The sequence below is a fragment of the Ctenocephalides felis genome, unplaced genomic scaffold, assembly GCF_003426905.1.
Source record: "Ctenocephalides felis isolate EL2017-DRISC unplaced genomic scaffold, ASM342690v1 CF-g0.4_SCAFFOLD_00845, whole genome shotgun sequence".
NCBI lineage: Eukaryota > Metazoa > Arthropoda > Insecta > Siphonaptera > Pulicidae > Ctenocephalides > Ctenocephalides felis.
In genome coordinates this window covers 90,372,380-90,389,931 of record NW_020536999.1, presented here as the reverse complement: position 1 = coordinate 90,389,931, position 17,552 = coordinate 90,372,380, and the positions used below count along the sequence as shown (strand labels likewise).

Here is a 17,552-nt window from a genome sequence, read left to right as displayed (position 1 = left end):
CTTTTATTTTAAACAATTAACTCTAATACATCATTAATATTAATCGAATGGTTTAAAAGTTGTACAAGATGTACTAGCATGATGCACGAAACAAGAATGTAATGCTTTCTTGAACTCCTCAAGATAATTTTGTTAATCATTCTTTATTCATTAATCATTAATTAGTTGCTTTTCAATATAATTTTATTAGAAAATATTATAGATGAATTTGTTTAAAACAAATTCACCAAATACATCATCTATATTTATCGAATTGTTTAAAAGTTATACGAGATATACTAAAATGATGCACAAGTTAAAAACTAATTTGCGATTTGATTTAAACAATGTGTGAAGTGCATTAAAAACCTTACCAATCATCTGGTGTCACAAAAAATCAAAATAACTATCTAAATATAGATAACTAGATTTGAATAATTTAAGCTATCTAACTTGTATCAATCTGTATAAAAAGTTCCAAAAACTTGTTACCAATCACCTATCTACCACCAAAAACTCCTATCCAAAACTTTATCATTATTTTTTCTCCTAATACAGTATAGTGATCCAAAGTATTTTAATTGATTCAAATTAATCGGGGAAACTTAATTTAACAAGAAGTTCTAAAACTTTCGCAAAAGTTGTTTCGAAACTGTAACTTTTCCAAACAGATTTATTTCGTGTCGTTTAAAGTTTTAACAACACGACAGAAAGTTTCTAGCTCCGTGAGTTGTGTAATCGTTATAAATTTATAAATTTATAATGATGAAGTGCTACGTATCTCCGTAGGGATCAGACACATGGACACTAAGATTAATATTGACTCAAAAGGTTCCGAGAACTACATTTTTGATGAAGAACGAATCCAAAATAAAACTCTACTGACGAGCAAACTATATATCAACTTGCAGATAAAGTCTACATGTGGAGAATGAATCCGTACGGATCAGAGATATGGACTATTGAAAGCAGCAGGCAAGTACAACCTTCAGATCTCCGAGAATCCTCGCTTTGGATTATTTCTGCTATCAAATGAATATGATTTGAACCAAAATAAAATATAACTTTACAGACTGCTGACGGCCAAAAAGTAGAACTCTATTGACGAGCAAACTAAATATTCAACTGCAGAAAAAACTGATGAAGTCTACATGTCGAAAATTAATCCGTACGGATCAGAGATATGGACTATTGAAAGCAGCAGGCAAGAGCAACCTTCAGATCTTCGAGAGTCCTCGCTTTGGATTATTTCTGCTATCAAATGAATATGATTTGACTCAAAATAAAATAGAATTTTACTGACTGGTGACGAAGAAAAAAATAGAACTCTGCTGACGAAAAAACTATGTATCAAATTGCAGAAAAAACTGATGAAGTCTACATGTGGAGAATGAATCCGTATGGTTCAGAGATATGGACTCTATTAAAAGCAGCAGGCGAGAACAACCTTCAGATCTTCGAGAATCCTCGTCTTGGATTATTTCTGCTGATGAATGACAACGATTTGAACGTGAAAAGTAGAACTCTACTAAGGAGCTAACTGATATCTAATCAGACTCTATCAAAAGCAGCAGGCAAAACTAACTTCAAATCTTCGAAAATCCTTGCTAAGGAGTATTTCTGCTGATGATGATAACGATTTGAACGTGAAAAGTAGAACTCTACTAAAGGGCTAACTGTATTTGATCAGAAATGTGGACTCTATCAAAAGCAGCAGGCGAAAAAACCTTCAAATCTTCGAGAATCTGCGCTTTGGAGTATACCTTGCTGATGGATGAGTATGATTTGAACGTGAAAAGAAGAACTCAAATAAGGAGTTAATTGATATCTGATGTGGACTCTATCAAAAGCAGCAGAACAATCTTCAGATCTTCGAGAATATGCGCCTTGGATTATTTCTGCTGATGAATGAATATGATTTGAACATAAGAAAAAATAGAACCCTACTGACGAGTAAATTGTATATAGACTTGGAGACTTCATCTCGCAATTTCTAGAATATACAGGTCAGATACTTGGAATCTATATAAAGCAGTAAACGAGCATTATTTCGAGATTTAGACAACTACGATTTAGACAAGTAACATTGCTGACGAAATGGATTTGACCAAAAAAAGTAAACTATACTGGCGAGCATACTTAAAATTAGGACTCTACTGGTGATCAAAAACAAATTCTATCAGTTACCTTAAAGTCGATATATCCATTCTTGTCCATGTCAAATGTCCGGAAGACATGGTCGCAAAACTCTTCCGCATTTCCGCTTGGGAAGAACATTTTGTACATATCGACGAACTTCGCAGGAGTCAGTCGGCCATTCGGACAGTCTTGCTGCAAAAAAAAAAACATTTAAAACAATTCTATGGTACGCGGCTATCTTCACGCTAATAGTTAAAAATACAATTGGTACTACGCGACATACAAAGCTATGTTCATGTTTAACATTTTTGCTTACAGTTCGGCAAAGCCTCTTAAATAACTCAATAACAACCTACATTCCAAAGTCATTGCGTATTTTCTTTATTCCCTTCTCGAGTACTTACATAACTACAATTTAAGTTACGCCCCATTGGCCCCCCATCGTGGCAAATGTTCATTGAGCACGCTCTCGTTCGACTTTTGAAGCGTTGCCCTAATTATATTTCACAAATTTGATTCGACGGGAGCACCCTTCTCCGCCCCCCGATGTAATGTTTGCCGCAGCACCCCTTTTGAGGAATTGTGTGGGAATACTCTACATGGGGGGCTGAGGAGGTTGAAAAACTATTACGCGCGGTAATAATTATACGGTAGGGGGGCGTCGGTACAATAAATATGGAGTGTGGCGCTATTTTAACACAAGAGAAGGTAGTAATTAGATGGTAGATATAATTTGTGAAATTTAGAGTTACTGTTTTTTTTAAGAAATCGATACTTAATACCAGTGTGCACTATAACGATACAGTCATTTTCCAAGAGTTTGTACCATAACAGATTTTTTCATTTACCACCAGTGTAAACTACAATCTTACTACAATAGTGCACTGCTATTAGTATTGACCATATTGCTATAGTTTTAGTATAACAATGATTGTGGTATTTACCACAATGTGTGCTACTACAGTAGCATTTGCATTTACCACCAGTCTGCATTACTAATGTTGTAGGTGGTGAATATTGGCACTAATGTACTGCACACTAGAGGTAAATTCAGAAACTATTGTTATGCACTCTAGTACTAAATGAAGGCAAGATTGCAGTTCAAACTGGTTGTAATGTTTTGTAGTGTACACTAGTGGTAGATGCCTAAACCATCGTCATGCTCAATGTTGTGTAAATGCAGAAAAATTGTAGTGCACACTAGAGGTAAATGCAGTTACATTTATAGTGCACAACAACTGTAAATGCTAAGAGAATTGTAGCATTAAATGCGAAATAATAATGCAATGCATAATAGTGGAATATTTCACTGCACATTGGTCAAAACTACTGTAGTTCATACCGGTGGTAAACACAGACCCTGTTAAATTGAACACTGGTGGTAAGAGCAGACAAAATTGCAGTGACACATGTGCCGAATGCACAAAATGTATTAAACACTGGTGGTAAAATGCTCTAAATGGTTGAATTTAGGGCACACTAATGATAAATGCTAATTAATTTAGAGTACACTGGTGGTAAATGTTAACTGAATTATAGCGCACACTGGTAGTAACAGCTAATTGAACTGTAATGCGTATGGCGGTAAATGCAGATACCGTAGAGCACTCTAGTGGTGAATGCTAAAAGATTTGTAGTGAACTCCATGGTACATGAAAAACTATCGTGATGCATACTGGTGGTAAATGCGGAACAGTTTGTAGTGCACACTAGTATTAAATGCAGAAGAAGTTGCAGCGCACACAAGTGGCAAATGCTAAGAGAATGTTTGTGCTCACTAGCAGTGAATATGATAATGCTAAAAAACTATAGTGTATTGTATGTATAGTAGGGCACAACTGTGGTAAATGCAGGCAAGATGGCAGTGCATCGATGATAACTGCAGACAAGATTGTGACTGGTAGTAAATGCGGAAAAAACATGTTACGCTTACAGGTGGTAAACGCTCGTACATGGTGAATACTATTAGATCAAACTAGTGATAAATATGACAATCAATATAATGATAAATCTGTATAAACGTAATATAACCGTTGGCAGTCATACAAGCTAAAATGCGAAGTTCTAAACCAAGAACAAATCCTCGTAGAACCAACAATACTGGGTACTGATAAATCAAAGAATACCAACAATACCGACTACTGATAAATCAAAGGATTACGACAAACAATCATTTTAATTAATTACTCGGGCACCAGAGACACCAAAGAGAATATGTGCCCCAACCCTTGTCCTTTCCATCCTCTCACCTTAAATCCTTTGTACCACTCCTTGATGGTCGCCTCATCGTACCTCGTGTGCGACTTCAGGAAATCCATGTCTTCCTTCGTCAGCTTGTCTTTACTCGACAGGCAACCCATGGCGAGAGGGTTCCTCGACTGTTATCGGCTCTGCAAAGATAAGGAGACACGGAATAAATAAATAGATAAATAATAAACAATTGTTATTAATTCTGACAAGTTGAATCCACTTTACAAATCATCTGCTAGCATAAAAAAGCTATGCAAATATATAATTCATATCAATCGAATACCTGACAGATTATGTGATATTTATAAAACACACACACACAAATTATATATATATATATATATATATATATACATGCGTGTGTGTAAATATGTGTGTATGTGGAGTAATACAATTTTCGAATAGAAATGCCTTATGGCTTTGCCCACACACAAGTCAAACATTTCTGGGTGAAAGGTTAAAAGGTTGTCCGGACCCTTTTAATTAGGTTAAGGTTCGGGTTTAGGAAATGCATACCGAACTCTATATATATATATATATATATATATCTATATATATATATATATATATATATATATATAATATACATAAAATTTCAAGAAGCTTTATATATTTAATCTTATATGTAGTACAAAGTACAAGTTATTTAAACAATTTCACTCCATGTGGTTATGTTGTCAACATTGCAACGTGAACATATCCCTTTAAAAAGATGGCTTTCTTGTGATAAAAAAAAAACTGGGTTGGATACATGTCCATGAGCAATTACGCATGTACAATGTGATTGGGTTGTAAAACGGTTTCGATTATAATCCAATGTTAAAAACTAGTTTTTTCATTTGAATCAAGATACTTGAGGCACGTTTTGATACAACAATGAGTGAAAGTTGCAATTTTTGTCACGTACTTTTTATTTATTTGCATGATGCGACATAATTGTAAGGCTGGGTATTCACTTTGAATAAAGATGACTTCATTAAGTTGCGTCATTCATTCGCATATGGCGCTGCAGTCGCTTTGGCAAAGTTGTGATACATGTAAACTGTCATGGCGACCGGCATGAAGTTAGTTTCATAAACTTTCGGTTATTAAATATAAAATTTGTGAATATTGATTAGTTGAATTAATTTTATTACTATTTATATGTCAAAAAAAACTATTAGATCTATAGCATTTTACATATTTACAAAGTTCATTTTTTAATGTTATATGAGGTTACAAAGAGTCTCAAAGTTGTCTAAAAATTCATATTTCTACACAAAAATAATTAAAAAATTAAAGTAACAAATTCTTCAAAAAAAAAAAAAATCTTCACAACTATCACAATCAATTATCTCACTTTTTCCTTCTTATTAAACTCTGCGTAGGACGGAGCACCCCAAGGGGCACCGAAGGGGGCCGCTCGGTTAATTAATTTTTTCACGAACAAACGAGTGGGGTTGATGCCGATGTAGAATTAAATTAAATCACAAATAAATGAAAATTACAAACTTCTAGAGAGATAAACTTGAAGGTTATGTACAAGTAATTCTAAAATTTTTAATTACAGTTCAGCACCATATATCTGTTGGTACAAACTTTGTATGCTGATTTTTTTAATATAATAAAAAAAAGTTTTACCCTATAAATATATTGATAAACAAGAACCGTAGCCTTCGGGGGATTATATTTAACTTTGTGCCCCCTTGGGAGCACCATGCGGTGCTACGGTACCCCCCATGGGGCCAGACTAATGGGGACGGTGTTAGAGAAACTAGACCTAAACATACATACATACGACATGGTGGTCTGCCCGAAGGCAAGTCTAGTGGTGTAGTAAAACTCCTTAATTTAAGGAGTGTTTAATATTAGAGTTTATCCATTGTCTGAGCGCACCGCAGTACCTAGAAAAAAAACATATATGGCTGCAGCACGATGCCAGGCCGTTGAATGTACGGTATCGAGCCGAAGAACGAATCCTTTGATATTTAATTTTAAGATATTTTATATATAATATATAATAGGTATAAAAATATGTATATGTGTAAAACATATATTGCTTCTGCATGATGCAAATTATTGACACAAGGCAAAACTATTGTGAAATATGTATTATTATATATAAATGAGTATATGAGTATGAGTTTATCTAAATTTTCATGTGAAATACGCGATGGTGTCAGGTTTGTCGGGTACGTGGGATCGAACCGAGTACCTCGTAGACGCAATACGAATACTCATACATATACACGTGTTTGTGTACGTTTTCGTCTTCTGGCTCTGTAATGAAATTTTCCTCCATTTTCATTTCGCGAACGAGAAAAATGTTTCGCAAAGTAATTTGCGCAAATTGTAATTTTATCCCTTGTAAGGCTTCTTCAAATGGACGAACATTTTTATACTCAACGAGTATAATACAAAAATTATACACACACATACATACACACTATGTATATATATTTGTATTTTCTATTCCATGTGTCAATTGTCATTGACACCATATCGATGTCAATGACAACTTCGTCATTGGTTCGTTCAGACGAACCATGTGCTGAATTTTTATCTCCTGATTAATCCGAATTAGCCCGAATCCGTTTTCGGATTCAAATCGCGTTCGGAAACGAAACGAAACTTAAGAAACGTATTTGAAATCATTAATAATACATTCATTATTATTGTTATTGTTAAATCATTTAGAATTGTTTAAATAGATATGGTCGTAAAAAAAAATTATTCCCTTAATTATATTTATGTTATTTTTTAATTTATTGACTCATTCATTCAGTCATTTATTTTGTAATTTTTGTGAAGAAAAGAGTACTAAATATAATATGTGCTTTTGTAACACAAAATTGTCTTTTGCTAAGTAACGTATATTCTAAACAATTTCTAGAGAATCAAAAATATTAAGTATAAGGATGTGTTATTTGAATGCTATATACAATGAGGTATTATAAACCCCATTAGTTTGTCTATATTTTGTCAATACAATTAAACTGGAAGTTTTATACACTTACTATAGAAAACATGGTATAATCCAATCCAAGTCTTTTTTGGTCTTTCGACTTATTGATTACTTTTGAGAAGTTTCAAGTAACATTCGATGAATTAAAGTAAATTTAATAAAAACTATATATGTAGAGCAGGGCGATGCACAAAGGTCCAATTTGACTTTGAGCAAATATTAAAAATATTATATAAATCAAACCAAATATATCACAACAAATAACACATGTCAAACGAACAGTTATCTGACTACAATCAGTAAAGCTACTTCATCATTGTAGAAAGATGCTTTTTTGCTGTTTAAAATATGTCAATTTTAAAATTTGTTATCTAGACTTTTTTACCTATAGGCGGAGTAACTTGTAACGGCCAGGTGGCAAACAGGTTTAATGTCTTATTTTAATTTTAAATGTATTTTACAAAACAATTACATTTTTAACTAATGCTAAAAAATTACCAACTGAAGACAACACTTTCCTTATGGATTTTTAAAGATTACCGTTTATCTCCCGATAGCAAAGTCTTTAAATCAAGGTTATAGCTGGCTATACATCTTTTTTCCTCTACTTTCAAATATTGTTGTTAAACAATGCTTAAGTTTACTGATTTTTGACACATCGGTGGTGGACCTTTTTAACCCCGGACCTTCATACATTACTATCCATTCTTCGATAAATTCTGGGAAATTATAACTGGGAAAATGTTATTCGACGAAATGTCCATTTGATCGATACCAAAATTAGCTTCTGAATTTAAATAACATAAATAAAAAATAATATAACCTAGAAAATGTTTTATAAATACCAATGAGTAAATAATGATACAAATGACATCTTTCAGAGCTTCGTGTTTGAGAAAATATGCTAAAAGTGCATTTTCATATTAACATTTCAAAAAAGTTGATATTTTGAGTTTCTAGTAACACTTGCGGCCCGATTACTAACGTTTTTGTATGTAAATAAAACTACAAACAAAACTACTTGCTACAATTTAATCATAATTAAATAATATTCACGTAAAACATCCTATTAAACATAATCGAACATCATCTGTCAAAAACGTTTGACATTTCAAGTATTAGCCACCGTCTATTGTTTTATTTACATTACGCTTCAACAAAAATTTTCAAATTAAAAATGTAAAGTTTCTAAAGCGATTTTGAAACTAGCTGTAAGTGAAATTCTGTCTTAAGGCAATTAAGGCATCGTGCCTTAAGGCAAATTGCTGGAACTTCCCGTGCCAAAAATTATTATTTTTTTTAAAAACGATTAACATTTTTGAAAAAAAATTACTTTGAAAAAATAAGATTTTTCAGAAACTATAAATTGGACAAAAAATTACTTTTTTTCGAAAAAAATTTTAAAAAAAAAAAAAAAATTTTAATTTTTTTTTTGAAAAAAAATTTTTTTTCTTTATTTTGACATATTGTGCAAGATCTGAACTATTTTTTTCAAAGCAATCGTACTGCTTTAACTGCATAGGGACAAAATATAAAGCGCGTAAACGCCGCGTCGCTGTCTAAGCATTGGTACGGAACCCATAGGAATATTAACAAAATGTATACTTATTGTTAAAATCTCTTTAAAATATCTGATAATTTGATGTGCTTATGTCTAATGATCATTTTTGACCGCCAAATGGCTCATTTTTTTTTACTTTTTCCTCCATATCTCCGAAACCGCTAGACCTACCTTCATAAAAATTTTATCGATTCTTCATCTTGTCAATAAAAGTGAAATGTTTTTCGCTTATTTATTCAAACCGAACGCTCCGTTCTCTTAAAAACTGAGTTATTGTTTTCGGCACTTTTTGCCCCGTATCTTCGGAACGGCTAGACCTGCCTTCGCCAAAAACTAATCAGCACGTCTCCTTATCAATACGAATCGAATGTTTTTTGAATTATTCAAATCGGTTGATCCGTGTTCCCGAAATCGTCGACGAAAATTTGTATCCGCACATACATACACACGTACATACACACACACACACACACACACACATCCATTTTTTCTGAGGTATGCCAAAATATTCAGAAACCTCTGAAACGTAAAGATATATAAAAATTTTCATTTTTGATTTTTTTGCGATTAATATAACTTGCCCTACGGGAAGTTAATAATTTCTCACCTTTTGGACTTTCTCTGGATTGGCACGAATTTTTCAAGACTAAGACTGGTCAAATCGGTTTAGCCGTTTTCGAGTTTTACTTGGACATTTGAAAGAGAGCTCCATTTTTATATATAAGATATATATATGTCGTGTCTAAAGTACCTCGACAATGTCTCGGAATAACGTGAGCGTCATTTAAAAAGTCATTTTTCACAACAGTTTCTTATTATGGAAATCTTTTTTACATTCTCTCCCATTTCATATTTTATATCCAAACACAAATACAAATAGATACACACACAAACGACGGAAAGAAATAAATAAGATATTGAAAACCGAAAAGTTGAGCGGAAAATAAATATGTCTCGTATATTTAATAACGACTTTTAAAAGTAATCAAGGATAAAGTTATACATATAATATATATATATATATATATATATATATATATATATATACATGTACATACAAATTTATGTTCCAATTTCGTTGTCAAATGATTCAGTATGACTTAAAACATAACATTAGTAAGTCGGATTTTCTGCAAAACTTCTCTATCAGGAAATTAATAATAAAGCATATTGCATTTAATATTCATATCTCTAACACAATTTCAATTCCGAATCTGCCTACTTTAGTTTCCTAAATGAAACGTCTGTTTAATTTAATCCGATTTAATTTTAGACAAATGTTTATTTTGCAAATTCAAAGTTTACTTTCGCGAAATAAAATCGATATTTTATTTAGTCTAAATTATAACGGACCTAATAAATATAGTTTGAAAATAAACCCTGTTGAGAACACAACTGTTTTCGAAACGTATGTCGATTCTAATAATAAAATACTAATGATTTGAGAAAAACTAACTAAATCTTAAAAAAATTAAATTTAAAGTTATTTTTTATCATTAGATTTTAAATCGAATATTCGTAAAATAATAAAATTGATAAAGTGATAATTACAAAGAAGTACAATGACCGAAGTTTATTCGTAAGACTAACTTCAAGGCAGTCGCCATGACAGTTAACATGGTTTATAACTTTGCTATGGCGACCGCGGCGACGCACACCAGCGAAGCTGGCAACAAAGCTTTTTTAGAACAGAATATTATTCACAGATTAATAAATACAAATAATTTAATAAATAAAACTTTGAATCCGAAATCAATTTACTTATAATGCCTTATTGCATCCCAAACTAACTGAATCTAAAAAAATATTAAAATTTATTTTTGATTATTAGATTAGAAATTAAACAGACCAAAAAAAAATCTTAAATCGAATAATCACTAATAAAATTAATAAACTAATATTCACAAACAAGTAAAATGACAGAAGTATATTTGTAAGACTAACTTCATGTCAGTCGCCATGACAGTATACGTGGTTTATAACTTTGCTAAGGCGACCGTAGCGACGCGCACGAGCAAAGCAGGCAACATAAGGTTATTAGAACACAATATTATTCTTAGACTTTGATATATAAAATTTAATTTAATAAATAAATAAATTTAATTAATAAAATAAAATAATTAATAAATATAGTTACACGTTAAACATATAGGTTTGATAAGGCGACTACAGCGCCGCATGCGGGTGAATGACGCAACATAATTAAGTAATTTTTATTCAAAGTGAATACAAAGTCTTTAAATTAATGTCGCATTATGCAAATAAAACGTCCGTGATAAAAAACTGCAACTTTCTCTCATTGTCGTATCAAAACGTGTCTCACTTCTCGATCGAAATAAAAAACTAGTTTTTAACATTGGATTAAAATCGAAACCGTTTTACAACCCAATCACGTGTATAAAGATATTAGTACATATATCCAGCCCAGTTTCATTTTTATTACAAAATCATAAATAGTGACCAACAAATCAAATTCTTTTTGCAGTGTCAAACGGAACCAATCAATCCGGCGGTCCCCCTGGAACCATTATTTTAACTTTTAACATGGCAGAAGCGATGTAAAATCATTTAGGTGCCCCCATGGAGCATTCTTTTTAAACACTAACAAGACGAGAACAATATACCAATATAACAAAGTTCTCCTGGTGCCATCTTGGTATAATATTTTCAGGAATCATAAAGAATCGTTCCCCCTGGTGCTCCCTTGGAGCCTTTTTTTTTAATTTAACGTGGCCGAATTGAATCTAGAATTGTTTTGCTCTGGTGCCCACTTAGAACCTATTGTTTCAGTTCGTACATTGCTCCTCGAATCTTCTATTTAAATTTTAAAAAGTCAGAGGCGATCTAGAATGGTTGTCTTAACGGTGCTCTCATTCAAAATCTTTTTCATAAATCGTATAGAAAAAATCTAGACTCATTGCCTCCGAGACCTCCTTGGAACCGTAACCAGTAGAACTAATTTGCCTCGGTTCCTTCATAGAACCTTCTTTTATAAAACCGTACAAAAAGCATCCTAAAATCGTTTCCTTTCGGAACCTTCTTTTTGCCATCACGGAGGCAATCTAGAATCGTTTAGTATTCACAGCGCGGAGTCTTTTCTTATTCCACAACAATACTTAATAACGCAGCCCCCTTCTCACTGGTTTAATACAGGTTCCATTGTTGTGAATTTAGTCCATTGTCGGGGGGCCACTTAGAATATTAGTGCACACGCCAATAGTGGAATAATAAAACGTCGCTTAACAAGTTGTGAAACTCATAATGGGCAATGGATTTTTTTTTAGGGAAGGACCTATTGGCAAGTTGATAATGCAATATAATGTAATGTAAATAGACAGCAAATACTAATACTAATACTAATTTTGTATTCGTCTCTTCGGGCTCTTTTCATTGATATGTCGCATGCATAAGAGTGTTCGGGATTTGCCTAATGGCAAGTTGCACTTTTAGTTAAAATGAAGCTTTAAAATTATCTTCTATTAAAAATAATATTGACATATTGATTAATATGTAAAACCAAATTAGCATACCTCTCTTCAAGTCCCATTTAACGATATGCAGCATATGCCCTGGCGAGTTGCATTTGACAAATATACTATGAGTAACTGGCATTTTGCCCTAAGGCAAGTTGCATAAACTTCCCGATATGTAAAGATTTAATCAATAAATATTTGTTTTGTAGATGATCTACTTATCGAACAGTCTACTTGTTTACCTGTTCAATTGTCAATCTGTCTCATTGTCAATCTGTCTATATGTCAATCTGTCTATATGTCAATCTGTCTAATTGTCAATCTGTCTAATGTCAATCTGTCTAAGTGTCAACCTGTCTAAGTGTCACCACTGTCCCTAAGTGTCAATTATCTACCTGTTTAAGTGTCAACCAGTCCGAGTGTCAACCTTCTAAGTGTCAACCTCTAACAGTCTACTTGTTTACTTGTCCAATTATCTACCTGTGTAAGTGTCAATCAGTCCAATTGTCACCCTGTCTAAGTGTCAACCTTTAACAGTCTACTTGTTTAATTCTCCAATTATCTACCTGCCTACGTGTCAAATAGTCTAAGTGTCAACCTGTCTACTTTTGTACCTGTCTACTTTTGTACCTTCCTATCTGTTCACCTGTTTATCTGTATATTTATTTACGCATTTACCTGTCTACCAGTATACCAGTCAATCTGCCTACAATCGACCAACCAACTTGTAAACTTTTTTAGCTGTCTACCTTCTTACCTGACTACTTGTCTGCCTGTCTATCTTTCTATCTTCCTATTTGTATAATTGCCTACTTATATACTTTTTGACCTACCTACCTTCTTATCTACCTACATGGCTGCCTATCTATCTTTTTATCTTCCTATTTGTCTAACTGCCTACCTGTCTACCAATCAACCTGACTACTTATATACTTTTTTACCTTATCTGTCTACATGCCTACCTATCTATCTTTTTATCTTCCTATTTGACTAATTGTCTACCTGTCTACCTGTCTACCTGCTCAACTATTTACCTTTTCACTTGTCTACCTATCTACTTGTCAACCTGTAATCTGTGTATCAATATTTCTACTTGTACATGAATAAATAAATAAAATAAATAAATCAATAGTAATGATTTGTAATGATCAATACAGACAACCAAATTTCAATTGTTAAACTTTTTTCTCTACTGGATCTGATGCCTTTGCAAAAATGTAACCAACTTTGCACTCCGTGAATACAAGTAAAATGATGTTTGAATCATTCGAATCGGATGCTCCATTCTCTCAAAGTTGCATTTTTGACTACTTTCGCCAATGGTAACTGGTTACTTGTAAAAACGCACCAGCAAATGGAGTAATGTAAAAATGAGCAAAAAATGTGCAAAATAAGTAAAAAATCCTTGATGAAAAAAAAGATTCAAAATATTTAAATGCAAGTAAAAATGTAAAAACACTGTGAATGTGTGTGTAGTAAATAAAATAACGTATGCAAAAAGATAAGTCATATAATGAGTAAAAAAATGTTCTCCTTGTGAAAGTGACTACCATTCTCCGGTGACATGTATCCATCCCAGTTTCCTTTTCCTTTTCGATCGTTCGGTGGCTGTATGTTAATCCATTATCCCTTACCCCCTCCCCCCCTGCAGGTGACGTATGCGGCATGCGATTCGTTAATTATTCAGAAGTTCATTTCAGCGAAGATAATCCCCATCTGTATGATAGTTTCGCTCTATTAGTGGAGCACAGGGGGGCTCGGAGGGTAGTGCAGAGAGATCTGTCGCAGGTGCTGCGGGATTTGACCAATGGGGGCTCGGAGAAATGATTGAATTGGTAATTTTGTTAATTTGTTTGCAAGTTTTTTTAGATCCATTCTGGGGTGTAAATAGGTTTTTTAGTAGGATTTCGAAGGACTTGCCTAGAGAAATTTCTGGAATTGTAAAGAGCTCGAGAAAATGGTTGTGAATATATGTTAATCAGTTTTATAATCATAATCTTATAATCTTTTACTCTGTTGCAGAATCCTATTTCTCTTCTATTACTTTCATCAGTCTTTCTTCAGTCATCCAGCTCGATATTAGTCTGCCCTTACATATGTATATATACATAAATGTGTTTGTACATGTGTATGAGTGTTTGTGTACGTTTAGTATTCCAGTCAGAGTTATTATTTTTAGAACTGTTTTCGTTTGTACCGACTGATCGATAATTCAAACATCAAAAGGACTCAAAACAGGGACGAACAACCATTTCACAAAACAGGAGCACAATCTTTTGAATAATAATAATAATGAGTAGTATTGCCATAGGGCAGGTCCGTGAGCTGAGTTAAACTCGAACACGATTCAGGGAAGAATAGTGTGAGAGGTTTCCCATTGCCATTTTACACCGCAGTGCCCAAAATGGGCTGATCTTTTGAATGTCACGATATATTTTTTCCTAATTGGTACCCATGTCAAAGGCGTTAAATAAGATTAGGTAACATTCATGAATAAAACAGGCCGAGTATAAGATAAGCTTGGTATCTTATATTATTTTACTTAATTAACGATGAAGATAAGATAGTAAAAATAGATACATTTACATGTTAATTCTGCGATAAAATATAAATGTTAAAGTCCCGCTATGTTACGGGTCTATCTTAGTATTAATTGGTAGTAAAACTGTCAAAATGCTATGTATTTGCAGTGCAATCATGTGTTTTACATAAAACCTATCTTCACGTATGTGTTATCAATAGCAAATCAGAAAGATGCAGTTATGATAACATTGCTATTTGTTAGCGTTTTGTAGGTTAGATTTTATGTCTGAAACGCCTGATCGCACAACAAATACATGACTTTTTGGCAGTTTTTGCTACCGATTCATACGAATAATAGATCCATATAGCAATACCATGACATTTCGATTTTATCCGAGAATTGGCCCCTTACAATTAGATTGGTTTCATAAGAATTCCAATAGTTGTTAAATAAGATATTTATAATGTAAAATAGTATACTTAGATCAATATAAAAATGAGTAAAAGAATATAGACTTAGTAAGCAATATGCAAAAAAAGTAAAATAGTGTAAAACGAGTAAAAATATGTAACATAATTATAAAATGTGCAAGTGAGTAAAAAATACTCATTGTAAACACACAAAGTGTAAAATTATTAATTAAAAACTGAGTAAATTAAGTGTGTCTAAGAAGAATGCAGAGTAAAAAAGAAATGACCAAAAAAGTAAAAAATGTATATAAAATAAGTAAAAAAGTAAAGTAAAACAAATTTACACCTTAAGTTTACAAGCAAAAGAGAGTAAAACTGTTGAAAAAGTTAAATGGTAAGAGATAAATTTGTAAATGAGTAAAAAAATATACGAAATGAATAAATTTTCTGTAAAATAAGTAAAACTTGCGTAAAAAGAGTAAAGTATTTGCAAAATTAGTGTTAGGTAAAAAATATGCATATTGAGTAAAACAAGTTCAGTAAAAAATGTGCAAGTTGATTAAAAATGTGTAATTGAGTGAAAAATGTGCAAGTTGAGTAAAAAGTGTACAAGTTGAGTAAAAAGTGCAAGTTGAGTAAAAAGTGTGCAAGTTGAGTAAAAAGTGTGCAAGTTGAGTAAAAGTGTGCAAGTTGAGTAAAAAGTGTACAAGTTGAGGAAAAAGTGTACAAGTTGAGGAAAAAGTGTACAAGTTGAGTAAAAAGTGTACAAGTTGAATAAAAAGTGTACAAGTTGATAAAAGTGTACAAGTTGAGTAAAAGGTGTAAAAGTTGAGTAAAAAGTGTACAAGTTGAGTAAAAGTGTAGTTGAGTAAAAAGTGTACAAGTTGAGTAAAAAGTGTACAAGTTGAGTAAAAAAAAAACGCGCAAGCTGAGTAAAAAAAATGTGCAAGTCGAGTAAAAAATGTGCAAGTTAAGTAAAAAGTGTGCAAGTGGAGTGAAAAATGTGCAAGTGGAGTAAAAAATGTACAAGTTGTGTATGAAATGAACAAAATGAGTAACACATGTACAGTATGTTTAAGAACAAATAAAACGTACACAAAATGAGTAAAAACATTCAGAATTAGTAAAACATGTGCAAAATTGGTATAGAATATGCAAAACGAGCACATGTGCAGAATGATTAAGACATATTCAAAATAAGTAAAAAATGTGTGATAAAGAGAAAATATATAAAACTTGTGTAAAACGAGAAATATAAAATAAGTATTTAAATGCAATTGCATACAATTGAAATTTTGAGTAAAATAAATATGAAAATAGTAAAAAATAAACAAAATGAGTAAAATATGTGTAAATAGATAAAGCAAATAAGTAAAAGTTTGCACACTTTTTAATTAGTATAAAGAGTGCAAATGAGTGAGGCATGTGCAAATTGAGTAAAACGTGTGCAAAAGTAATAAAACGTATGTAAGATAAGTAAATTATAAGCAAGATGAGAAGAACGTTCGTAAGATAAGTAAAATATGTGCACAATAAGTAAAACGTATGTAAGATTAGTAAAATATGTGCAAAATGAGCAAATCGTGTGTAGAGTAACTAAAGCATGTGCAAAATGAGTAAAATATCTGTAAAATAAGTAAAATATGTGCAGAATTAGTAAAACATGTGAAAAGTAAGTAAAACGTGTGCGAAATTAATAAGACGTATGTAAGATAGCAAAATATATGCAAAATGAGTAAAATGTATAGAAAATAAGTAGAACGTATGTAAGATAAGTAAAATGTGTGCAAAATTAGTAAAATGTGTGTAAAATTATTAGAACGTATGTAAAACAGTAAAATATATGCAAAATTAGTAAAATATATGTAAAATGAGTAAAACATATGTCGGATAAGTAAAATATGTGCAAAATGTGTAAAATGTGTGTAAAATAAGTAAAACATATGCAAGATAAGTAAAATATGTGCAAAATGAGTAAAATATATGTAAAATGAGTAGAACATATGTGAGATAAGTAAAATGTGTGCAAAATGATTAAAACTTAGTAAAACGAGTAAAACATGAGTAAGATGAGTAAAGCAAATGTGTTAGTGTGCAAAAATAATAAAAAGGAGTGCAAATAAGTGAACAAAAAAAATGAGGAAAACAATTAACTAATGTATATAGAATGAGTGAAAAATGATTTTCTTGATCTAATAAGATTGTAATTGACATTAGTTAAAAATAATTATTAAAAGAAAAAGCAAAAAATAATTTTATCTAATTATTCTTC

The 17,552-nt window shown here is 32.0% G+C and overlaps 1 protein-coding gene across 1 annotated transcript in view; it reads right to left on the bottom strand.

The window, feature by feature from the left end:
• Nucleotides 1-2,142: 2,142 nt before the first annotated feature.
• LOC113362976 (neuronal calcium sensor 2-like) overlaps nt 2,143-17,552 on the bottom strand; it is a 51,696-nt gene continuing 36,286 nt past the window's right edge. Inside the window, exons 2-3 of the mRNA XM_026605468.1 lie at nt 4,368-4,508; nt 2,143-2,310 (exon numbers count right to left, since the gene is read on the bottom strand). Of these exons, the coding sequence (XP_026461253.1) occupies nt 2,143-2,310; nt 4,368-4,478 (279 nt within the window). The 5' untranslated portion in view covers nt 4,479-4,508. The remainder of the gene's footprint in view (nt 2,311-4,367; nt 4,509-17,552) is intronic.